Source organism: Borostomias antarcticus, assembly GCF_949987555.1.
Source record: "Borostomias antarcticus genome assembly, chromosome: 10".
Classification (NCBI taxonomy): domain Eukaryota; kingdom Metazoa; phylum Chordata; class Actinopteri; order Stomiiformes; family Stomiidae; genus Borostomias; species Borostomias antarcticus.
Window position 1 is genome coordinate 16,990,795 of NC_140243.1, and position 25,352 is coordinate 17,016,146.

At 44.8% G+C, this 25,352-nt stretch overlaps 4 protein-coding genes across 4 annotated transcripts in view; 3 read left to right on the top strand and 1 right to left on the bottom strand.

Annotated features, from left to right (window-relative positions):
- Positions 1-9,014, bottom strand: part of lars2 (leucyl-tRNA synthetase 2, mitochondrial) — a 57,202-nt gene extending 48,188 nt beyond the window's left edge. The window contains exon 1 of the mRNA XM_084444959.1: positions 8,993-9,014. Within this exon, the coding sequence (XP_084301085.1) occupies positions 8,993-9,002 (10 nt within the window). The 5' untranslated portion in view covers positions 9,003-9,014. The remainder of the gene's footprint in view (positions 1-8,992) is intronic.
- Positions 8,627-9,327, top strand: tmem158 (transmembrane protein 158; the record flags this gene model as incomplete). Its single annotated transcript, XM_084444961.1, has 1 exon — positions 8,627-9,327. Exon 1 carries the CDS (start codon positions 8,629-8,631, stop codon positions 9,325-9,327), a length of 699 nt encoding a protein of 232 aa, XP_084301087.1. The 5' UTR covers positions 8,627-8,628.
- A 4,281-nt stretch (positions 9,328-13,608) lies between these two features.
- On the top strand, positions 13,609-14,403 carry LOC311314706 (hatching enzyme 1.2-like; the record flags this gene model as incomplete). Its single annotated transcript, XM_084445160.1, has 1 exon — positions 13,609-14,403. The coding sequence occupies one exon, from the start codon at positions 13,609-13,611 to the stop codon at positions 14,401-14,403; it is 795 nt and encodes a 264-aa protein (XP_084301286.1).
- A 4,603-nt stretch (positions 14,404-19,006) lies between these two features.
- Positions 19,007-24,738, top strand: cdcp1a (CUB domain containing protein 1a; the record flags this gene model as incomplete). Its single annotated transcript, XM_084444546.1, has 9 exons — positions 19,007-19,013; positions 20,032-20,250; positions 20,529-20,888; positions 21,023-21,412; positions 22,405-22,602; positions 22,932-23,303; positions 23,426-23,782; positions 24,147-24,234; positions 24,354-24,738. 9 exons carry the CDS (start codon positions 19,007-19,009, stop codon positions 24,736-24,738), a joined length of 2,376 nt encoding a protein of 791 aa, XP_084300672.1.
- Between the last annotated feature and the right edge of the window lie 614 nt (positions 24,739-25,352).

Here is a 25,352-nt window from a genome sequence, read left to right on the forward strand (position 1 = left end):
TCTCGGTTTCGGGTCCACATTTTAGACCCGAGAAGACCTCTAGTTGTAAGTTCACCCATGCTACACCACTCCACTGAGTAAATAAAAATTGGTCAGAAAGTTTTTCCGTAGTCCTGGTTAAAAAAATGAATGGCAGTGAATTGCCAGCTGTGCTTGGGCGGTCCGTGGACCCAAACCGTGCTTCGGATCTGCACCAACATGTAATGCTTTCTAAATGGGAGCATGCTACACCCCTCCACTGAGTTTTGTGAATATCGGTCCAGTAGTTTTTGTGTAGTCCTGCAAACAAATGCACACACACACACACACACACACACACACACACACACACATACACACATACACACACACACGCTACCAAAAACATTACAGTACCTCACCCTGCGCTGTCGCTGAGGCAAAGGTAATTACAAGTTCACATGGGGTAAAGGCTCTCAATCTCTCTTGATAACTAACTACAAAAAAGGAGATGGAAGCTTTAAAAATACAATTTCATTATAGAAACTAATGTTATCTCAGTCCAGGCATATGGAGGCATGGTGTCCTCTGACTCTTGGGGAGGAGAAGTCTTGCTGTGGATGCTGGGAGGAAATGTTTGTTGTGGTGGAGGAGGCACAACAAAACACACTGAGGCGTTGAATAAGTCATGCCCTCGCATTCATTTTCTTTCTTTCTTTCTTTCCATCACAAACTCCTGCATAAAATGTCTTTATAATACAATCTGATGTGAAGGCCACAGAACAATGCCACGTTTTTCTACCGAGAATCATTCTGCAGATAATAGTAATGACAGACATTTTTGACTAGGTCTTTGGATATTTTTGAATGGCAGCTCAAACAATATTTCTTTCTTGTTTTACAATTAAAGTAATCTTTTCTGCAAGCAGCCCCTAACCCTCCCACCTCCTACTTCCCTATTCAATGACAAACAGCCCACGCTAATCATTCCTGTTTCAGCAGGGCGATTACATTTCACTCGCCCAGAGCCAGATGACAAACTATCACATGGCACCAGAGAGCTGGGGAATGGCTTGTCCCTACCTGTCCAAGATGACCTTTCAGGGACGAGTGTGTGATTCACATCCATGCCGAATGAATAGCAGCAGTGGCGGCGTTGCCGGTGCTGACGACGTGGGCGAGAAGCAATCTCACACCATCTCAGCTTCCCAGGACCAGTGAGAAACAGCTTGATAGGTCTGCAACTCTGCCTGGCTGTTCAGAGGGGCTGATAAGTGGGATGTTGTTTTCAAGGCCTATTTCAAGCTGACAGTCCCTCAGAGGGTGGCAGGTGTTTTTCAATGATCTTTTCCCAGAGGAGACAAAGGACCCATAGGAATAAATAAATCTTAAGATTTTCAACCATGCCTGTTGGCAGCCTGGTGGTCCCTCTAATCAGATATACAGTACATTGTGGGTAGAGGATCTGAGAGCAAGCCCTCCAGGCTCTCCAGTTTCCATAGCCCATGGTTTCAGATCAATCCACCTAACCAGCAACATGTCATGAAGAGCCAAAACGTCAGTGGAAAATTAACTCCTCCTCATTGCAAATTCACCCAGAGTGTCATTAAAGACTGAGACGGCGCTGCGCAGCTCTCATTCCTCCGGTGTTTCCCTGCGCCCGTGTCATGCTAGCTCGTCTTGTTGTTAATCATTGTTTTGATGTTTTGCTTTGAATCATCAGGGCTGACAGCGGTGTGTCCTGTAAGCAAGGAAGGCACTTCCACACAAAAACAACGCATCCTTCTTCACCTCCCCTTCCTTCTGCCACCCCACACCACCCACCCCCATCACCCCTACCTCGCTTGGCTTCTAGAAGGGCTCCTCCATAAGTCATTCTGATTATCGTTGATTAGAGCAACACTTGTCTGTCCAATGTGCCTTTTTGTTGTCCCTACTGTACTGAACCTAATACAACATCTACTCTATCTATCTATCTATCTATCTATCTATCTATCTATCTATCTATCTATCTATCTATCTATCTATCTATCTATCTATCTATCTATCTATCAGCATTCCCACAGATATCGGGAACGCCAGGCCGGGGGTAGGGTGCTTTTATACAGACCTGTCAAAGATCAGTTGCAGTTTAAATTTGGATCATGGATGACGTAAGTTTTGTAATATCTCGGCTTCTAGATAAGCAGGAACATTGATTATAACTACTAAACCTACATTTTCAGGGTCAGTGAATCCAATGGTGCTATCAAAACTGAGGTAGAACTGACTAAAATGCATTTTAACATACTTTTTATTGATCATTTGATCATCAAGTTTAAAATGTATCAAGTGTGAACTTTTGATGTTTCTGTAATCATCTTCAGCATCATGACATGCACGTTTAGACCACAGAATGATACAGCTTTTCTCGATTGCTTTGGCTCATTTGAAACAGAAATTATATTCTCAAAGCTCTAGATGCATTTGGCAATATAGTCTATATGGCCCAGCACAACACCATAGCTCAGTGGCAAAAGGTCATATTGTATCTCTCCCAAACAGTTAATTCATGCTTCAAAACTAAATCCTTTTCTCATATAAATAGTCAGTGCCCCCAAAATGAAAGACTTCCTTCTCAATTGCTTTGGCTCATTTCTTGAAACAGAAAGGACATTCTCAAAGCTCTAGTGCATTTGGCAAAAAAGACCATATGGTTCAGCACAACACCATAGCTCAGCTGCAAAAGGTCATATCTCTCCCAAAACAGTTAACTTGTGTGTCAAGACAAAATCATTTTCTCATATAAATAGTCAGTGCCCCCAAAATGCAAAGTCCCTTTGGCATTGTGTAAACACTGTTGGTCCAAATGTTTAAATGTTTTGTCACTATGGCAGTGGACCATGGAAATATACCTCATGTCCACATTTCAGTCTCGACCCAGTCCTTCATTGACACTTGAACTGTTATAGATGTTTTTGTCTGCCAACAGAATACAAATGTGTACCAAACTGAAAAAATATGATTTCAAGAGTAGCCTACAAGGTTTGAAGCACACATTGCGCTCACTGCCATGGAAATTGTTACTGTATTTTTATTCACATACATAGTGTAAAGTAACAAGGTAACTGCCATACATCACAGTAAAAACAAAATGTATGCAGCACAATACTGAAATATAAACACATCAACACAAAAAAAGGAAAATTATATGTATCCAAATCTGGCCCCAGATTTTCGTCCACATCACACCAGATACTCTCTCTTGCGATGCTGCGGGACGCAGCCGTCCCCTACACTGGTCTGCTGTGACATCCTCACAAGCGCCATCCATTGCTTGGATCAGGGACCTCTGGTTCTGAGCCCGATGCTCATAGACCCTCCCCCTCCAGGCAGAAAAGAACTCCTGGATGGGATTGAGGTATGGGGAGGAAGGGGGTAGGAACACCATTAGCATTCTTGGGTGAGCAGTGAACCAGGCGCTGATGAGCGGGCCATGGTGGAAGCTGACATTGTCCCACACAATGACACATTTTGATAAGTGAGGCTGTATGAAACCTCTTTCATTTTCCAGTATTAGATCGTAATGAAGGCGATCCAAGAACACCAGGAGCTTCTGAGTATTGTATGGGCCAAGACTGGGAATGTGGGCGGCCAAACCATTTTCAGAAATGGCAGCACACATAGTTATATTGCCCCCATGCTGGCCTGGGACATCCACCGTCTCCCGGTGGCCGATAATATTCCGGCCACGTCTTCATCCTTTGGCCAGGTTGAAGCCGGCTTCATCCACAAAGATGAGGGTATGAGGGGTCTCAATCCATTCTCAACGCCATTATTCTCTACAATACAGTAAACATCAAATCAGTTATACAGTAGAATCATACAATACATGTAACAGCAAATTACATAGGAATGTTCTGTGTTCTCCTCCACAAGTTCATATACAGTTTACAGCAAAACCCACCTGATGCACAGTTGGTGTTCTTATCACCTGAAACAGACACGCTAGTTTACAGCAAACTATGACCTTCTCGCTAGACATAGACATTCTAGTACTAGTCACAGCAAACTATGACCTCTTACTGAAGAACACGTCCATTTCTATGGCCCCTCCCTATTGAGTTCTAGGTAAAGAAAGAGCAAATGTTTTGTTAAAATGCATTTTATTCAGTTCTACCTCAATTTTGTTGGCATCATTGGATTCCTTGACCCAGGAAATATAGGTTTAGCAGTTAAAATCAATGTTCCAGCTTATTTAGAATCCGAGATATTCCAAAACTTACGTTTTATTGTGGCCATTTTGTAAATTCCAAGATGGCTGCCACATAGACATCTGAGCAAATGGAAACATTGATTTTCTAATTCCTTGTACAATACCCTTTCCAAAAATGTATAGTTTTGCAAATCCTCCAAACATTCCAACAGAAGTTAAATTTAAAACATAATGAACCTGACTATGTCTTGCCAAGCAGCAAGGGCCAGCGGGTTACCGTGGTGATGAGAGTGGGTGGACAGCCATGCCATTGGTGGCATGAAAGGGGCCGCTGCAGTCAGAAAGGAGGCTCACAAGGCTGTGAGGATGAATTGTGAAGATCTGCACAATATTCAAGAGATAATTAGGCCAGTGCGTAAGCCAAGGGTCAGACTAAAAATGTCTGCTACTGCTCAGAGCTGATGGACCCCAGCCAGAAGCCGCTAACAGGGCTCTTCTCTGCTTCCTGCTAAAATAGATCTTTTATACATTTCTTCTTTGGCACAAGGGACTTTTATCTCTGTCTCATTAGCATTTTTGGCACTGAGGTAATTTACATTTTTATAGCATAATTAATGAACGAGAGTCATTTACATTTTCACTCTGTTCGCCTGGGGTCTGGGGTCTATCTGATATTTGGAAGGACAGTATTTGGGAATGTGTGGGTGTTTATGTGTCAATATAGCTCTTTGTGTTTATAGGACGAGTGAGCAAGGTTTTTGTGGGGAGAATATGGAGTAGAATACATTTTGACAAACAATAATGAGGAAAAGAGAGGAGTTCTTTCAGGTGCAAATTGAGGTCAAAGTCAATCAGTGTGTTTCACTTCAGCTGCTTCTCATATCAAACAAATGGAGGTAGTCCTTCAGAGCAAATTCTAAGCAGCACTGAGGAGAACAATGCATGCAAGTGTTGTACATATTACCAAGCAAAGATGAAAGACAGTATGATGAAATAATATTTTGTTTTTCTCTCCCTCAAAATGAATGACCTGGAGAGGCTAAGTATACTGACTTGTTTCATAAGGAGTTAGATACATGTATAGGGATGTCCTGGACATACTGTGAGGGAAAAGAACAAATATTGCTTACAGCAATGTAAATCACTGAACCTACTATCTGAGACTTCAATTAATGTGTTTTATGCAAAGCTGAAGCAAAGAGTTTTCCAACCTGGCTTCCAGTGACAAAATGCGGTGTGGGTGTCTATGGGTGATTTTTCCCAGGCATCAGAGAGCATTTAATCTTAAACTGTGAGGCACACGCGAATCGTAAGAGCATCATCCAATCAGATTCATGCACAACAGGGGACAGGGAGTTGGACATGGTGTGGGAGGTTTGTGACACTGTTTGCCAAAACAAAACAGGTGTGCCAGTACAATGTGTGAAGCTTGATTAGAGGGATAAAAAAAATACTGCAGCTGTGCCCCCAGCTGTAGTTGTAATCAGGGTCCATATTCACAATTGACCGAACGTCCTCAAAACAAAATGAAGGCCATCCAGTGAGTTTACAGTCCAACATCAAACACAGAGAGCAAACGTTGTCAAACAGTTGACTGTGACAATATGCCCATGTACACCACTGGCTACCCTGGACTGCATTACATGCCCTTGCACCAGTAACCACTGAGTGAACTGCAACTCAAATGTCAACAACTCTAGGGCCAAAAAAAGAAAAAGAAAGATTTTGTGGAGGAAGAGGAAGGAGACGGCAAATGACAAACACATGAAGGTCTCTGCATGGACCCTAATTATATAAAACTTCTTAAATTAGAAAATATCTTAAAACTCGTGTCTGAAATTCAAACAGTACAATGCCTAAGTAGGCATTAGCATGTTTATTCTGCATCACCCAGGGCTTGAACTCACAACCATAAACACCAAGGGGAGATCATGTTCTTGTTGAGCCAAATGAGAAGCTGGCAGTTTGATCTAAAAAAAAATAAAAATAAGAAGTATAAATGTCACAGATATTATTTACACCATAGAAATCCTGCATTAACATTAGTAGACCTACATACTGTGCTGGGAATGAGTTATGGGACTCTGGGCTGAGCATGGATTCACTGATTGAATTGATTGGATTGAACACACAGGGTTTTACTGTACCTGCATAGATGATTTTTTGGCACCCCCCAAATAAATTTTAGCCAGAGCCAAATGAAAATCATCAGTGCCAAAATGCAAAAAATTTAAAATAAAAATTGCAATTTAAATCCTCTCCAAATGTGTTTGATAGCTTGTTTCAAGTGCAGCCCATCCCTCTTTCTTGCATTGTCCATGGTTTGAACCACGAGAAATCAAGATAATGAATAGACAGGTTATCAGTACAATATCTTAAACATTCTTGCTTCATATCCATTTTATGTCATGTAAGGAGATTTCCTGTGATTGTGAAAAGTGAGCTCAATCAGAACGACAGCGAAGAATATAGGCCTATATATGCTGGCAGGCTACTCGGCATAAAACTAAGGTTTCCCCAAAAAATTGGGTGCGCATCACACCCCAAAGACCCATTCTGAGCCTGGAAAAACCCTGACACAGGTGGGACTGATTGAGATGCAAGCAAGCAGACAAAAGACTGGTCAGATAAAGAGATGCAAACAAGATGAAGAAACAGTAATGGCTACAAATTAAACATATTGTTAAAAAATCATGTCACACAGCACAATGCCTGAATATGAATTAACACTTTTATTCTGCATCCCCCTGGGCTTTAACTCTTGTTGAGCTGCCTGCCATGTGAGAAGCCATAGATGGTTTCGCACGACTTGAAACGTCACAATCACAAGGGTTGCATGTAAAAGTCACAGGTGCATGTAACATTGAGGTTTCAGCAGTTTCCACAAAATATTTGTTAAAGGCACCATGAGGAGCAAAAACCAAAACCAAAGACTAAACAATAAAATCAAGCTACACACTCAACAAGTGGAGAACAAAATACAAAACTGACAAGTTTATAAACTTAAATAACTGATTTGTTATGATTTTTCTTTCAGTTTTAAACTTTAGACTGTTGCTGTAGTGCCACCATCAGGATTATTGGCCCATAATGTCAGTTGAGTACTTTTGGCATAGGACTGGACCTATGTGCAAAGTTTGGTGAGTTTTCCTGCATGGGACGTCAGACTTCCAAGAAAGATTCAGATTCAGATCAGAATATTGGGAAATACAAGAGGGACCGGCAGCTGACCAGAAGCCCCTAAAAACACGGTATTTCATGGGGGGGTAACACATCCTTGGTGTGAACTTTTAAAACTTTGGTCAACTTAAATGGAGGATTTCACCATGGGATAAAAAAATAATAATAATAATAATAAACCATGATGTAATAAATAAAAAGATATTACCATCTTAATGTTGCCTTCCAGGCCATGGCTGTCACAAATTGGACCCAAGTCTGGCAATACTTATTTACACCCTCCTAAAGCAGTGAGCAGTGCTGAAGTGGAAATAACTCATTAACATAAATGGGGAGCATCTAACATGATTACTTCCTCTAAAGGCAATTCATCTCCAACACCTGCTCTGCATTGATAGCCTACATATGCTCTTGGCCTCTTAAAAGGGATTTTACAACCATCTTATGGTTGTGTAATTACCGTAAATTGACTTAAATACCATAAATCACCATGAAGAGGTATTTGAGAATAATCAATGGACTGACCAGCTCTGTGAATGAGAATTAAAGAGGACCTTCACCTCTGAAAGAAAAGGACAACTCGGCACGGACGCTCCTTCTCTCTCTCTCTCACGCACGCGCGCGCGCGCGCACACACACACACACACACATACACACACACACACACACACACTACACTGTCCGCAGCACATGCTTGTAAACTGGGAAATAAAATATATAATCATGTCCTAGCGTTGCGCACACAAAAATACAGTGTATCGCCACACGGTTTTGTGGTACTGGTATTGGATTTTATAACATAACGAAAACCTCTACGCAACTGAGGAAAAATTGCATTGTTTGAATACTTGCCGAGCGTGCCGCTCACAAGCTTAGATGGAGGTGCGCGCAGGTTGCAAACGTGTGTCCAAACCCTACTCCTCCTTTCTGCACTCACCCCTGGGCGAGGGATTGCATGGGCTAGCAAGGCAATAGGCACTGTCTTCAAAGCATACGAGATTATATTTTGCTAATAGCGCTCGGATGGGCAAAAAGCGAGTTACTTTGAGAACCAAACTGCCTAGGGAGGGGGAGTGCGCGCGTCGCATGTGATGGACACATTGACGTTTCCATGTGCGCAGTAGGTAAATCCTCAACTTCACTCTCCAGTAACGACAGACGACCAACGCTTATGTTTTTTTTTTGCTCTGGTGACAGACATTTACTATCGTTTGGCGACTAAGGAAACGTGTCGTAAGTTATGTTTCATACCTACGGCTACGGAACATGTGAGTAGGAGAGACGCACCCTATGCCATGCTGAACAACTCCCCGTCTCTTCTGCTGGCTCTGACCACTGTAGCCGGACTGCTCCAGCGTTGCCACGGCTGGAGCGACGATGATCTCCTCATCCCACCCATCAACTCCACCAACAGATTCTTGGCGAACTTGGAAGTGGATGCGCGGTATTCGAAGAGATCCGTGGAGGAGAGCGAAGCCTCGTCTAGCTCCTCGCTGCAGCCACTGCCACAGTGCAATGTCAGTGTCCATAGACTTCTACCCACCTCGCTGGTTGCTCGTTGGGACAGCAACTTCGGTTTTCAGTGCGATGTGTTTGTCTACACCACTAATAACCACGGCAGGGCGTTTTTTACCGCTGCGTTCAACAGAGCAATCTCACCTATTGTCATCGAGCATCTCGGAATCACCGGCGGGCAACAGGAATTAAGGTTGTGCGTCGGATGTGGTCTGTCTCGGTACAGACGATTCGGTCAAGCCAGGTCGAAGGGCCAGCAAACGGGGGACCCTATCAATTTCTGCTGCGTTGACTTCAGTCTCGACGAGTTGAAGGGAGACAAAAGTTGGAGGCTAAACAGAAAACCTATCGAGTCTACTCTTGTGGCTTGTTTCATGACTTTGGTAATCATTGTGTGGAGTGTTGCTGCTCTCATATGGCCAGTACCCATCATAGCAGGATTTCTGCCCAATGGAATGGAACAAAGACGACCTAGATAAAAAAAAGAAAAAAAAAGTAGGCTATTATATAGGCTATAAGACCAAGCTGCCTCTGTAAAGAAATGATATGGCCAACATCGGTCAACTCTTAACCATGTGAATGGAATAATCGTTTACATTTATGAATGTAACAGTCAAGTTACAACATGTAACTTCAGTAGACTGGGGGCCATTAGCCATGGGGCGGCTATAGTTCAGGAGGTAGAGAGGGTAGTCCAGTGATCATAGGGTTAGCTGTTCGAATCGTGGCTCCTTCTGTCCACATGTCAAAGGGTCCTTGGGCCCCTGGACCCCAAATTGCTCCCAATGAGCAGGCTTTCATTGTATGGCAGCTGTGTGTGAATGGAAGAATGAGAGGCCATTTACCATATATACCCGATGTATAAATAGGCTGTATAGACTAGGTCAGTGTAATGTGTGCTATTTTCTTCTCATACCAGTGTTTGTATATAGCCTACTTTTTATAGCCTATCTATTTATGTATCTATATTCAGGATAGTGTGGTGTGTACTGTGCATAGGACTGTGCATAGGAAGTTTAAATTGTGCTGTAATGGGGTGTAGCCTATTGACCAATAGTTTATGTCAAGATTAAGTATATTTTAACACGTAAAGGCTAGGCTTGGGACCAAAATATTGAAGTTGTATCACATATTTACCTCAATATTTACAGCATCCTGTTACATTTTTCTAGCTAAGATTTTATTTGTATGATATCTAAACTTAGTGAAAATAAATGTTTCTTTTCATTTGTAGTCCACTGACTGATTTCTGACTAATCAATACAAATGGGATGTTAGCAACCATTCCGTGGCATAATTACAAGGGGTCCTTGGGAAAGTGTTTAAAATATTTCTAAATTTTGGTTAGGCTATCAATACATACGTTTTTTTTAAGTTTTTTTTAATATATATATATATATTGTATAGCCTCATCATATTTAACAATAAGTAGCCTAATACTTTAAAAAAAAAAAGAACCAATAGGCTAGGCTTATTCGCACACATTCACAACTGTCACATTAGCAGAGCTAACTCATTCATTCTTGAAACATAATGATTCACAAATAATTCAAACAGATAGCAAATTAGGCTAAGTGTCATAGAAGCCATAACCTTTTGTGGTGTGAAAAAAAGTGTGGGGGGAAAAAAGCTTGAAACTGGCCTATGTTAAGATCATTAATGTTAAATGTGAATACAATAGAAATGTCTGTTGGCCTACTAAACAGACCCGTCCCTAGGGCTCAGTCTTAAGGTGGGCATATGAACTGAACAATTATTAACTATATTTGATAATACGATAGTATTTGTGCAGCACTGACGCATACTAATTATACTGAGCTCTCACGTTCTCTCTCTGACTGATATTGAACTTGTTTTTGTGCAAAATATTAGGGTAGGCCTTACAGAGAGTGGTGCGGTCAGCTGTATGTACAGGCTACCTTGGGGGGGGGGGGGGGGCAACTTGAGGACATCTACACCAGAAGATGCAAGACCAAGGCCAATGGGATCCTGAAAGACCCCAGCCACCCAGGAAATGGACTAGGCTATTCTCTCTGCTGCGGTCAGGGAAAAGATACCACACTCACATCCAGACCGATATGTATCTTCTTTTACCCTTTTTATACTGTATAGAAATTGTAGGCCTGCTTATTGTGTCATTTGTAAATTTGTAACTTGTAAATTTGTAATTTGTAAATTGAGTATTGGAGTCTCTGTTATTGAGCATAATCTTGGAGTCGGCAGCAACCTTTCACTGTGACTGTACACGTATGTTACATGTGACAAATAAAGAAATCTTGAATCTCTTGAATCTTTCCTATTAAAGGACAATGCTCGTTTTTGACAACCTGGACCTTATTTACGACATATTATAAGACGTTTGACTCACCGAGATCACTTTGGTGTAGTTCGGAGGCATGTAGAAGAAATTTAAAATCCAGCGCGAGCCAGTATATCCATGTAATGGCGGTGGTCGGGGCACTTAGAATGCAGTTTCTAAAAATCTATTTTCTGCCGCGAAACGGTTGTTTTCATCAATCTGTCTTGATGAATCGCTAGTTGTGCTTATATAGAGCATAGGCCTGTTGTGGTTTTCACATGCCATGATCTTTAGAAACGTCTTTCGAAACGAAATAGCTTCCTCACTTGCTCCAGCACGCATTCGCACAGCGCGCAATCGTTGCTCCAGCACGCTGTGCGCATGCGTGCTGGAGCAAGTGAGGAAGCTATTTCGTGTCTAAAGACGTTTCTAAAGATCATATTACAGAGGCATGTGAAAAACAACACAACAGGCCTATGCTCTATGTAAGCACAACTAGCGATTCATCAAGACAGATTGATGAAAACAACCGTTTCGCGGCAGAAAATAGATTTTCAGAAACTGCATTCTAAGTGCCCCGACCACCGCCATTACATGGATATACTGGCTCGCGCTGGATTTTAAATTTCTTCTACATGCCTCCGAACTACACCAAAGTGATCTCGGTGAGTCAAACGTCTTATAATATGTCGTAAATAAGGTCCAGGTTGTCAAAAACGAGCATTGTCCTTTAAGGTGTGATGACAGTCAGCAAGGCCTGGAGTGCACAGCTCAGTTCAACTGGTTCACCTGCTACATTGCCATAACTTCCTTTTTCAGTATGGCGTGTGAAAAGCCTTACCAACCGCCTGCCAGCGGTGGCGGTAGCGAGTGCAGTGATTGAAGTGTGCGCCACCAATAACAAATGCAGAAGAAGACAGAACATTTTTTGCAAGGCAGTTACTCACCAACTCGCACACACAGCCTATCCTCAAAAACTTCCGCCATTTAGTTGTTGTTGTGAGCTCATGAGCTAACTGGCTCTCCCACTCTTATTGTGCTGGATTAGCATTGGAAGCATTGGAACTGATGTGTCCAGACGACAAGACCTATCTTAATTTATCAGACATTATTTCATGTCATTTCAATTCACAGCTATTTCAGTAGCATGTCTAGCTTCTGTCCTACCAGCGCTACGATGAACGCAGCGCTACGGTGCCTGTGGGAAAGTCAGCCCAGAACAGAAACAAACCAGCCACGCACATAAGCCATGCTGGACCTGGCCTGGTTTTGTATGTGATATTTCTTAGATCTTACAGTCGTAATCAAATAGTAGCGAATGAACATAAAATAGAACAAGGAATATACATCCATACATACAGCATGTGTAAAGTATAGAATATATACATACCTACAGTACATACAGACTGTATAGATATTTATAGTAATACTCATACATAGATACATGCACACCTCCACAACACTCAGGCACTGTTATAGATTCTGATGGCTGCTGGCACAAAGGAACGCCTGAATCGCTTTGTATTGCACCGGGTGGGATGAGCCTTTGGCTGAATGTGCTCCCCATCTGCCACAGCTCAGGATGGGATGGGAGGGGTTGTCCAGGATAGATTTCAGTTTGTCCCTCATCCTCCTCTCCACCATAGCCTCCAGGCTGTCTAGTTGTTGCCTCATGAAAGAGCTGGCCTTCCTCACCAGCTTTTCGAGTTTGTTTGTCTCCCCTGACTTGGTGTTGCCTCCCTAGCAGGCAATGGCAAAGAACAGTGTGCTGGCTACCACAAACTGGTAGAACATCCGCAGCAGCCTGCTACACATATCAAAGGACCTACTACACTTATCAAAGGATATGAGTCTATAACCAACCTTTACATACCGCAGTACATCACACTAACCAATGGACAAAATGGGTCCTGTCCACTGTTTAAATATCTGTAGTACTCATATTACATCTTTCTCACATTTAGCATAGTACTGTACATACATAAGGAATTGGTTTTCAAGTGGAAATATAATAGTGTATGGGAGTCCCTGATCACGCCAGTGTGATTGAATAGCAGAATCTGGCAAATAGGTGACTCCTAAGGGTTAATACATCATTTGTAATCTATGGAAATAGTGGCAGGGAGGGGTGCAAAAGCAAAAGAAATGGAGATAGTTTATAACAACATTATGTCTTATTGCACTTCTTCCACTCAGACTAAACCAAATGGTTGTGTTACATGACAGGTTCTAAACTGACCAGTGGGGATTATACTATGTTTAACTGTATAACATGTTTAGATGTATATTTAGGATTATTAGCCAAGACCCAGACCCTTAATCCCCCTGCAGACACACCTGGAGAGGAGATTATAAAACACCAGGACTGACCTGGCTCACACATCCAGCCTCAGGACCAAGGAGCTTCAACAAAGCATCTCCAGGACCAAGGAGCCATCTAGAGAATCTCCAGACCCTGAAGATGAAGACCAGCCCCACTCTCTCCCTCCTGCTGCTGCTGCTGCTGCTGGGCTTCTCCCAGGCCGACCCTCTCTTGGAGATCCTGGTTGATGATATACAAGCTGTAGATGTAGACATCAGCAGCATGATTCTGAACACCAACAACGGCTCCAGTGAGATGCTTCTGGAGGGAGACATGGTCGTACCGAGAACCAGAAATGCCATGTCCTGCTGGAACGACTACTGCAGGTGGAGGAAAGACTCTGAAGGGCATGTGACGGTACCTTTCACAATGAGCAGCGTTTTCTCTTTCTATGAGAGGAAGAGGATTTACTACGCCTTGGACGACATCCGGTCCAGAACCTGCATTCGCTTTGTGCCCCGTCAGAATGAGCAAGATTACATCAGCATAGAGAACAGAGATGGCTGCTATTCCTCTCTTGGGAGAGTGGGAGGTCAGCAGGTGCTCTCTCTCGCACGACGCGGTTGTCTTTACCACGGTATCATTCAACATGAGGCCCTCCACGCTCTGGGCTTCCAGCACGAGCAGACCAGGAGTGACCGTGACCAGTACGTCAAGATCAACTGGGAGTACATTGAGCCCAGCATAGCCTACAACTTTTACAAGCAGCGTACCATCAACCTGGACACTCCCTATGACTACTCCTCTATCATGCACTATGGGAGAACTGCCTTCTCCACCCCGTATGGAAAGGAGACCATAACCCCTATCCCCAACGCCAATGTGTGGATCGGCCAGAGACAGGGTTTGTCCGACACTGACATCCTGAGGATCAACCGTCTATATGAATGCTAAGAGGAAGATGTAAAATGGAGGAGTCTGGAGAAGATGAAGTCTTCAGCTCATCAAATCTGACGCATTCAGCAATGTACTGTTCAGTAGAATAACAGTGATTTAGATGCTATTTTTCAAATAATTTAAACAAACAAATTTTCTGTAGTGCATCACAATGTAGTCTACATAATTCTGATGTTGGAAATGGATGGAAATGCAAATAAAAACTAATTGAATGACCATATTGTTTCGGATTATATTATCTCCCAATTCTTTGGGGCTGTAGCTCAGTTGGTAGAGCGGGTCGTTCAATGATTGAAGGGTCAGCAGTTCGAATCCCAGCTCCGACTGTTCACATGTCGAAGTGTCCTTGAGCAAGACAGCTAACCCCAAATTGCTCCCAATGAGCAGGTTAGCACCTTGCATGGCATCTGCCGCCATTGGTGTGTGAATTTGTGTGTGAATGGATGAATGAGAGGTCATTGTAAAGCGCTTTGAGTGCCGCTAAGGTGGAAAAGCGCTATATAAGTGCAGTCCATTTACCATTTTGACATTTTCTCCCATGGTTCTCTTGGCTGGTAATAGCCTGGAGGGTCGTCAGAAGTGAGTGCTTTGATGTTGCCCCGCTGTGCCCTGAGTGGTGGGCTGCAGGCTCAGCTGGAAGGGCAGCGGGGCAGCAGACTGGAAGACTCAGGGCAACTCGCATCACAAGCAAGCCTCTCTGGCCATGGCAGCATTGACTAAACGTGACCTAACGCTCGCCTGGATGATGACTGCAGCTCTGTTTTAGAGACCACAAATTAAACTAATCATATTTACTGATCATCTCTGTTGAAAGTATTTTCTCATAATCACTTTTGTATGACAATAAAAATAAAAAGGGGATTGATTTTCTACTTGAGGAACCTTTAGGACCATGCAAATGAATCAGTGTTCTTGCTCCAGAGCAGTGACACCATGCTCAAAGGCTGCTGATGACATTGGGGGATGAGAGCTATTTCAGAGAAAACACACATTCTTTTCTTTATAGGATTCATCTTTACGAATTAGACAGGGCTGTATCTAACCAACTGTCTTTGTATCTCTCGTAACAAACTACTGGACCAGGTTCGAGGTTGGCCACTCGACAGAGACCACCCTCCTTGCAGTGACAGAGTCACTCCACACGGCAAGAGCAAACTCTCCCTACTCCATCCTGATACTCCTAGACCTATCAGCAGCATTGGACACAGTAGACCACCAGATCCTCCTCTCAACCCTTGAGGACAAAGGCATCACTGGCTCTGCATGCTCTATGTTTGCATCCTACCTGACGGGCCACTCCTACCAGGTGACATGGAGAGAGTCAATGTTGGAAACACTCAGTCTGACTATGAAGGTTCCACAAGGGTCTGTCCTGGATCCTCTCATTTTTCCCTCTATAGTACTACATCTCTGGGTTCTGTCATTCGCTCGCATGACTTCTCCTATCACGGCTACACCGATGACACCCAACTGGTCCTGTCATTTACCCCTTTTGACATACAAGTGGAAGCATGCATAGCTGTGTGCTTGGCTGACATCTCGGAGTGGATGGCGACACACCACCTCAAGCTCAGCCTAGACAAGACTGAGCTGCGGTTCCTCCCGGGGTAGGGCTGCCAATACTGCGACCTAGCCATCACCATTGACAACACAGTAGTGACACCAACTCGGACTGCGAGGAATCTGGGTTTGACCCTGGATGACCAACCTGTCGTTCTTGGCACATACAGTATCACATCAGTTACACACTCTTGCATATTCCTGCTCTACCACATCAGGAGGATTCGCCCTTTCCTCACTGACTAAATGGCACAGGTGCTCATCCAGGCCCTTTTCATCTCCTGACTGGACTACTGCATCTCTCCTTGCTGGGGCCGTTGCGTCAGCCATTAAACCTCTGGAGCTCGTCCAGAAAGTTGCCGCTCACCTGGTGTTCACCAACCCCAATCCCACACAACTTCCCTTCTCCATTCTCTACACTGGCTCACAGTAGCAGCTTGCATCCGGATTAAAACACTGGTACTGGCTTACAGGGAAATTAAAGGACCAGCTCCCTCCTACCTCCAGGCGATCATCAAGCCATACACCCCCTCCCGAACGCTACGCTCTGCTACCTCGGGGCAACTAGTTGACCCGTCACTCCGAGGCCCTCTTTTCTGTCCTGGCACGGCAGTGGTGGAATTAACTTCCCACTGACGTAAGGACAGCAGAGTCGCTGCCCATCTTTCGCCGCAGGCTCCAAACTTACCTATTCAAGAAGTATTACCAGGATCCACCCTCTTAAGCAACTATTGTATTTTTAGTTTGCTCTGCACTTTGCCTTTAGCACTAGATTATGCTTAGTCACTTGTTTAGAAAGGAGATACACTTGTGAGTTCTGTTGAGTAACAGTACACTGACTTCCTATGCTAAATTAAATTATTGTAAGTCGCTTTGGACAAAAGCTTCTGCTAAATGACTAATGTAATGATTATTAAAGGTACCCAATGTAACGTGAATTTAAAAAGTTTTTTGTTATTTTCCAAATTCCTCGATTAAATGGATCGGTATTGGGATTGATCAAGGGCGAATGTGAAATAGCAGCCACGAACTCAGCGGGCTATCCGAGATGCGGCAGCAGCGGCCAAAGCTCCTGCTGGCGGGGAGTGAAGCTTTTCAACTCGCCTGTCACTGGCTCCCTGGAGGAATTTAGCCTGGCTGCAATAACGTTATCGCGAATGGAATGAATACCTTCTACTAGCAAACAAAACATGTTCAGCTATAATTAACCTTTTAAAACTAAGATGCCTGGATAAAAAATAATGTCTCCAATGGATATATTTGACAAAAACAGGTTAATATGCAAGCCGGTTTTCATTTCATTGCATTTCACAGAACGTGGACGCGCGTAGGACAGAAAAGCACAACTGCGCAAGAACAAAAGTCACCGGAAATAGCCAAATTACTACAAATTTAGCCAAGATGGCGCGGTTCAATAGGGCTTCACTTTAGATTTCGAATCCTGGGGGCTTGGTGTGCTGGGACTACTGCCTCTTGTGGTGCCAACAGTGAAATGCAGGTCAACATCCAACGGAGTAAGGGAGGGAGGGAGGGAATGACAACCCGACAGACACTATCTTTGGTGCGCTGGCTTACAGCTACGCACAAAAAAGTCTATGGGAATTAACAGTGTGATGCTAATGTGGTGGAACTCCCCCCTAAACAAACCGGAGGGGTCACTGACAGGGTCTATTGAACATGTTTATTAGCAATTTACCCCACTGCCAGTTATGGTGAAACCCCCCTGAGTGAGTGAGTAGGCCTATCTTTGACATTTCTCTGCGACACTGTTGAGAAGCGCCATTTGTTAGAAGAGCAAGAGATCTTTTTTAGGACAGCTGGTCTATGGAGGGACAAGGGACTGTAGAGAGCGGTATAGCTCGTCCAACGGCCGTACGTACAGTCCCGAAAGGGGCTACAATAATGTTCTGTCGATATAGCCTACCTATGATGTGCTACCAAATAATGTTCTTACATTACACCTCTTGGCTACTGTAAGAATATCGAAAGAATATTCTGATACTATTACATAGTTAACATCCATACGCGCTATCGTAGCATTTTCGACAAGACAGCATAAATTGGCAGAATACCAGCTGTCAGTTCAGTCAAAATGGCAACGCCTTTACCTGCGTAGCATACCTGTGGAAGACAGGAAATACCCCTCAACACAGAACGAAAGAACTCCACGGAGAGTCTCAATTACGGTAAAACCATAGTTCGCTCGATGTCAGCGTGTGTTCAGAGAAATATATTTTAAATAATATTTTTGTTGCTAAAAATTGCAGTATGCTCTTATCAACAATCGGTTTTGCTGTACAGATTTGGGGAATTCTTACGTCCACCGTGTTCGATGTATCAGGTAAGATGAATATCGAATGATTTATTCTACTAGATGAGACGTTGTAGTTTATCTTAGCCTACATGTAGATAGGCTACATTTTAAATATTGTAAATTGTGTAAATACTTTGTTGTCGTTGAAGAAGTTAGAGAATAGGTTATAACCTTATTCCAACAAATTCAGGCCATAGGCTTCATAGGCATAGTTGGGTCAGTATAGCCCACATTCGACTCATGCCAAGTCACATTCTTTTAAAGTAACTGAAAAAATGATGAAGGGAGAGGACATGTTTCAACATTGTAATATTAATAATTTTCTTAGATGGCTATTGATAAGGAATACCAAACCCTCAGGAAATCGTTGTTCCATACTGAAATAAAGATGTCCACGAAGGGGGACGTGTTGGAGATGAATAATATGGTAGCCTACCTGTACCTGTGTGCTTTTAACAAGCCAATAGACCACATTCTGTTATCAATTATAGCATATAAGCAGATTACCAACTAAAGAATAGTATGGTGTGTAATTTGATGGGTCTACAATGGGGCAAGACAAGAGGATACTCTAGTTGGTACACATATCATCTTATTCATGGGTTTCATTTGTAGTCCCAGATCTGCCATTTTGAGGACCTACAGATGTTTCAAATTAATTGATTGCATAGGATTCTATGCAGTAGAGCCAATCAGACAAATTATACACCTATGCAGGTCCTCAACATGGCAGGTCTGTGAAACCCATGAATAATAGAATACAAGAGACATTTGTTCTATTCCATATTAATTTTGTTCATTTGTTCAGATTTTCAGACTTTGAGTGCAATAGTCACCACACATTTATTTCTATCTAATTCAATTTCCGTAAGTCATCACAAATGTCCTATACCCCAGTTGTGATTGCCAGAATGGGTCTGTTGTAGCCTCTCGAGACCATCATGGGGTTTGTTGTGGTCTTAATATTATCCCAAAGTCCACAGTGACAGCTGTGCATTAACTGCTGGCCTTGTGAGAGAAAAGGGCTGGTAGTGTGTTTACACAATTTGTTTTACCAAGCATATTCCCAGTCATCAAGAGTGATATCATGAACAACAGACAATATCTCTACTCTATGTTTGGTGGTAATATACAGTAGGACATTTGACTAGCTATAAAGTAAGTGTGTGTGTGTGTGTGTGTGTGTGTGTGTGTGTGTGTGTGTGTGTGTGTGTGTGTGTGTGTGTGTGTGTGAGAGAGAGAGAGAGAGGAGTTTACACAAATGAAGAGGGTGAGCGTGCTGGTGTTTGATCCCACTCAGATGTGGGAGTCGGTTAGTCATACAGGAAGTGGAGCCAAGCTGTCGTCATCAGCCCACTGTTACTCATACTAGTCTTTCACAACACACTCCACATGCACGTCGTCAAGCAAAGAAAAACTCTCTGGAGCGTCTGCCTAGACAATGTCAGCTAAAATTAGTATGTAATTGATGGTTACACTATGATAGACTAATCAGTATTAGTAGTCCTATAGAGTCAGAATAGGGTCAAAAGTACAGACCAAGTGAAGAAATGATTTGAGCAAGTGAAGCATATTTTGAGCAAGTAAGGAGATCGGTTATACATTTCTTAGCTTGCTCTAAACATTTCTTGGCTTGCTCAATACTTTTAACCCTATTCTGACTCCATATAGTCCAATGTGGTATACTTCATTGATTCTAATACATCCAGCTCTCTCATTCCACTAATATTGTTAACTGTGTTTCTGTCCAGAGGGAAGCAAGCTGACCCTCACCCCTGACCAGGGCTCGACCTTCACCATCAGCAGTCGGGGCATCAGGGGGTCAAAGTGCAATGTGTGCTCCGGTGAAGGTCGCAAGAAAAAATGCTCCTCCACCTCCGTGACGCTGACCGGAAACAGTGCTGTTTCCGTTGAGTTCACCTGCTCCAATCCAGAGGAGCTCTTCACCGTGGAAGTCGTCAGAGCCATAGGTAGCCATATAGCCTATTGATGCTAATGCCATGTTCTTAGGTGGCTACAGTACATCAGCAGTGTAGGACTTTACATAGGCCTAGTACCTCCATAGATCACTGCAGGAGTGTTACCGGGGTAGGCTACTGTTTGTGTTTTTACTTTTTTTTTTTCCTCATATAATGGCTTGGAAAGAGTCACCTACCTTATTATTGTTACCAGTGTAACCAGTGGTTCAGTGGTGGCCCTTGTGCGTGCGCAGCCCTGTGTTCACCCCCTTCTGACTCCCCTCCCTCAGAGTGTTCTTCCAAGTCCTGCAGAGGGGACGTCCACCAGACAGACTCCAGCTCTTCTCCTCTCCAGGACTTCAACCGTACCTTCACCTGGGACCTGAAGGCCTCTGGACCGCAAGCCTTCCATCTGAACTTCTCCAGGACGGGCCTGAGACAGATCCGGCCCACGGAGAGCTGTCCGGACCGGCACGCCTACACCCTCTGGGCCTTCCAGAGAACAGGGAAGGTGGCCATCGGGACCTACTGCACAGGGGGCTCCATCATTGGAGCTCAGGTCCTGGACCTGGGTAGGCTGTCCCTGCATGTCCCTGCCAGACAGAAGATACCCGCCCTGTTTGACGTGGATGTTGGGGAGGATATCAAATGTGAGTTAATTAACAAGAGGATATTCTTAGTCATGTTCTGTCATAGTCTATAACACTCACACACACGCACACACACACACACGACACGACAATGCTTTTCTTGAGCTGACAACATTTACCATGTTCCACTGCAGCTCTTGCCACGATCACGGTAGCTCCACAGGAGGGCGTGTCAACTACGGAGTTGTTCTCCCCGAACTACCCGGACAGTTTCCCCGATGACGACCAGATGGAGTGGCGGTTCCTTGTGCCGCCCAAGCACAACAGGACGGTTCTCTTCCTGGATCAAACGCAGCCACGCTGCCTCAAGAAGGAGCCGGCGGTGGAGTACCAGAGCAGCGGCAGCAGGAGTGGGGGTTCCAGGTCCGGCGCCACGGTGCTGAGGCTGGCCGACACCCAGCCTGCGCAGAAACAGGGCTCCTTCTCCCTGACCCTGAGGAACTGCGAGATGGACCAGACCAGGGCCGGCTCCCCAGGCCTGTCCCTGCACTTCCAGGTCTCCACCACCAGGAGGAGCCTCCCAGGTATGTATGTTGTAGACAATGGCCGGGTTTCCCGATAAAGAACCTTCTTAAAGGACAATGCTAGTTTTTGACAACCTGGACCTTATTTACGACATATTATAAGACGTTTGACTCACGAGATCACTTTGGTGTAGTTCGGAGGCATGTAGAAGAAATTTAAAATCCAGCGCGAGCCAGTATATCCATGTAATGGCGGTGGTCGGGGCACTTGCAGTTTCTAAAAATCTATTTTCTGCCGCGAAACGGTTGTTTTCATCAATCTGTCTTGATGAATCGCTAGTTGTGCTTACATAGAGCATAGGCCTGTTGTGGTTTTCACATGCCATGATCTTTAGAAACGTCTTTCGAAACTAAATAGCTTCCTCACTTGCTCCAGCACGCATTCGCACAGCGCGCAATCGTTGCTCCAGCACGCTGTGCGCATGCGTGCTGGAGCAAGTGAGGAAGCTATTTCGTGTCTAAAGACGTTTCTAAAGATCATATTACAGAGGCATGTGAAAAACAACACAACAGGCCTATGCTCTATATGTCGTAAATAAGGTCCAGGTTGTCAAAAACGAGCATTGTCCTTTAAGGAACCCTTCTTAAGCAACCCTTTGTATGGGAGTTAAGAAGTACTTTGGAGTTACGTTACTTGGCGGTTTGTGTCATACTACAACTGAAATGGTAGGCAAGTAGGTATGCATTTCTGTCAGTGCGTAGACAGTCATGAGTTATGAGTCAACCCTTCCCCTCATGTCAGAGCCCCCTTACCCAACCAACGCAGTGAAGTTCCTTGGATTGTGTCATCTCCGCTCACTCATGTCTGAAATGCTGCCAGGAGACACCATCAGGCTTGGGGGTATACATTCACACTCAACTCTCTGGGTCGTCCTCCAATGGTTGTCACGGACAATGGCTTGTAGAGACATGAGGTGATGAAATGATGACCTCAGGTCAGTTGGTGTGTGTGTGTGGGTTTCTGACTGTGAATGCCCCCACCCTTCCCACAGTGTTGTGTAGTGTAGACCTGAGGAAAGAGAAGGACCTCTACCTCCACATTGAGAAGACGAAGGCTGGCTCTGACTGTGAGCTGAAACTCAACTCCCATATCCAGGAGAACATCACAGTTCCACCAGGGAGCGACTCTCGGCTGTCTTTCCAGGACTGCTCACGTCAGGAGCTGCTACTGACTGCCCGCAGAATCATAGGTGACTCGAACTCTGAATCATGTAGCCACAGGCATTAACCCAATATGTACCTAGTCTCTTACCTTGTACACACTCATGCTGTGTCTGGGGTATAGTTGTACACTAAACATGAGTTTAACCTTTGGCCTGGAATAAAGGGGACTAATTGGCATGAATTAATTTAGCTCTCTTTTAGATTGTGAACAATGTGATTTGATAACAGTAGCACTTGTCAGTATGTACTTGATCGTAGCTGAGATGTACTGTAAAGACAGAAACTTAATCCTCCTCACTCTCCAGGCACTAAATGACATATACTGTTGTTTCCTTTAATGCTCCACACTCTCCAGACTGTCGTAATTTAACAGACTGCCCCGTGGCGCCCGTGCCCCTGACTGTGCCTGTTTTGGCGAAGTGTCTTCCCGCGCCTCTGCAGAGTGTCACCTGGAAGCTCCGCCCCCCGCCGCACGGCACAGTGGAGCTGCTGTCCCCTCCCGGCAGCCTGAGGCAGTCTCTTCCCGGACGGCCGTGCAATGGCAGCGTCACGCTCAGCGTGGCCGAGGACGACGGCACCCCCATAGGCCAGTTCTGCCCTCAGGGAGCCATCCGTAAAGTCCAGGTCCACACTAACGTGTCCGTCACCGCCTCCGCCATGGGACAGATTGAGCTGAGCCCCTCCTCTCAACCTTTACTTAACATCAGCTTCAGCAAAGAGATATCCGGTAAAAACGTTATCCCTTGTTTCAAGTACTTCAAGTTTGTAAGCGTACATAATCAAGATAAATATGTAGTGTTGGGTAATTATTTTTTCATTGTCCCCATTTTCCTACCCCCACCAACACAGAGAGGTACATATTCACGGTGTATCCAAAGAAAAAGGTGCCGCTCCTGCTGGCCACTCCCGGCTGGCCGGCAGGGATGAAGTCTTACTCCACCGTCTCCTGGATTGTCACCGTGCCCCCCAAGATGGAGGCCCACGTCATGTTCATCAACGTCACCCAGCCCAAGTGCAGCCACCGCCACACGAGCATGCGGGTGCAGAGCCTGGGCTCCCTGGAGGAGATGTACAGCAGGCGGGAGGACGAGGAGGCCGACCGTGAGATCACCGTCCCCGAGAGCTTCTACCTCAACATGTCCAACTGCATGGCGGAGAGAGGGGCCTTCGCCGTGCTGACACAGATCACCCTGCACCAGAACAAGAGTAAGAGACGGAGAGGGAGAGTGGAAGAGGGAGAGAGAGGGAGAGAGAGAGTGGGAGAGGAAGAGAGGGAGAAGAGAGGAGATGGAAGGGTGCGGGGTAAATAGGGAGAGAGAGAGAGAGAGAGAGAGAGAGAGAGGGAGCGAGACAGAGCGAGAGAGAGGGAGAGGGAGAGGGACAGAGAGAGAAGTAGAGAGACAGACACGCGCAGATGGCGAGAGAGATGTCTTTCCAGCCAGTGTTCATCAATCTAATCTCATCTCTAATCTCATCTCAGTGTCTGGGTACGCCATGATGTCTGTGAGAGTCAATAACGAGGAGCCAGTGGAGCCTCACCGGGCTGTGTCTGTTTGTTGATGTTTTACAGACCGCCTTCTCACCATCGTCCTGAGCGCGGTGGCTGGCCTGCTGGTGGTCATAGTGGGCGTACTGGCCACGGTCTGTTTGGTGTTAAGGTGAGCACATCCGACCATTATAGGAGGAAGCAGATAATGTATGTGACATTTAGTCATAGTGCATTATAGCAGGGACTTGGTAGTCGTGTGACGTGAGCGTTGGTCTCCCTTCTGTTGAGCAGGAAGAAGAGACAGTTGGCTCACCAGGTGTCCATCTACAACCCCGGCGGAAATAGCTTTGTGCCGGGCCACAACGGCTTCCCCAAGTCCCGGGAGGACAACGAATCGCACGTCTACGCCTCCATAGAAGACACCATGGTGTACACCCACCTGCTGAGGGACAGAGGGGCGGAGTCGGGCGTCCACGGAGCCCCGGAGGTGGACGTGTACCGAACCTTCACCGGACCCACAGACGCCCCGCAGGCACACCCCCCGATCGAGGGGGCAGAGGTGGGCGTCTACCAGCCCTTTGTGCCCCCGTCCCACCAGGCCCCGCCTGTCCCCAACAGGCCGGCTAGTCATCATGCAGTCTTGACAGACAATGACCTGTATAGATCTGAGTGACTTGAGCAGCGGTCCCTCTTGACCCCCCCCCCCCAGCCTATCACACTGAGGACACACCCAGAGTAGAGGCGGAGGGAGGAGACACATGAATACGCTCTGTGGGTGGAGGCGCAGGCAGTAGGCCAAGCACTAGGGGACCACTTACTTGAACTTCCTCTTATTGATTCCCTGGCACTCATATGATTACCTGGCATTTCCCAGGAACCGTCTTTGTAAAGAGGCCCCGGCCGTGTTGAATATTTCACACAGGGCAGCAGGAAATGCCTGTTGAAACCTGCTGTTACTCGATACCTTCATGGTTCTGTTGAGTTGTTGGACACAATACAAGTTACAGAATAACTCAGCTTTACATGTGCCAAACATTTTATTATTCCTCATTTTATTTTAATGTGTGCTTTAGTAGTAGATTTATTTTTATTTGATCAGGTGATATTCACAGCTTTACTTTACCATGTGTGTTTGTTTTAACTATTTATATATTTAATGTCAGTTTTCAAATGCTCTGTTTGAATGTAGATTTCCTGGGTCTTCTAGGTAGAAACATTAAAAGTGATGCTTTTGGTCTGAAATAATTGTTCCTTTCAAGAGTTAGAAGTTGCATTCTGATGGAAGAC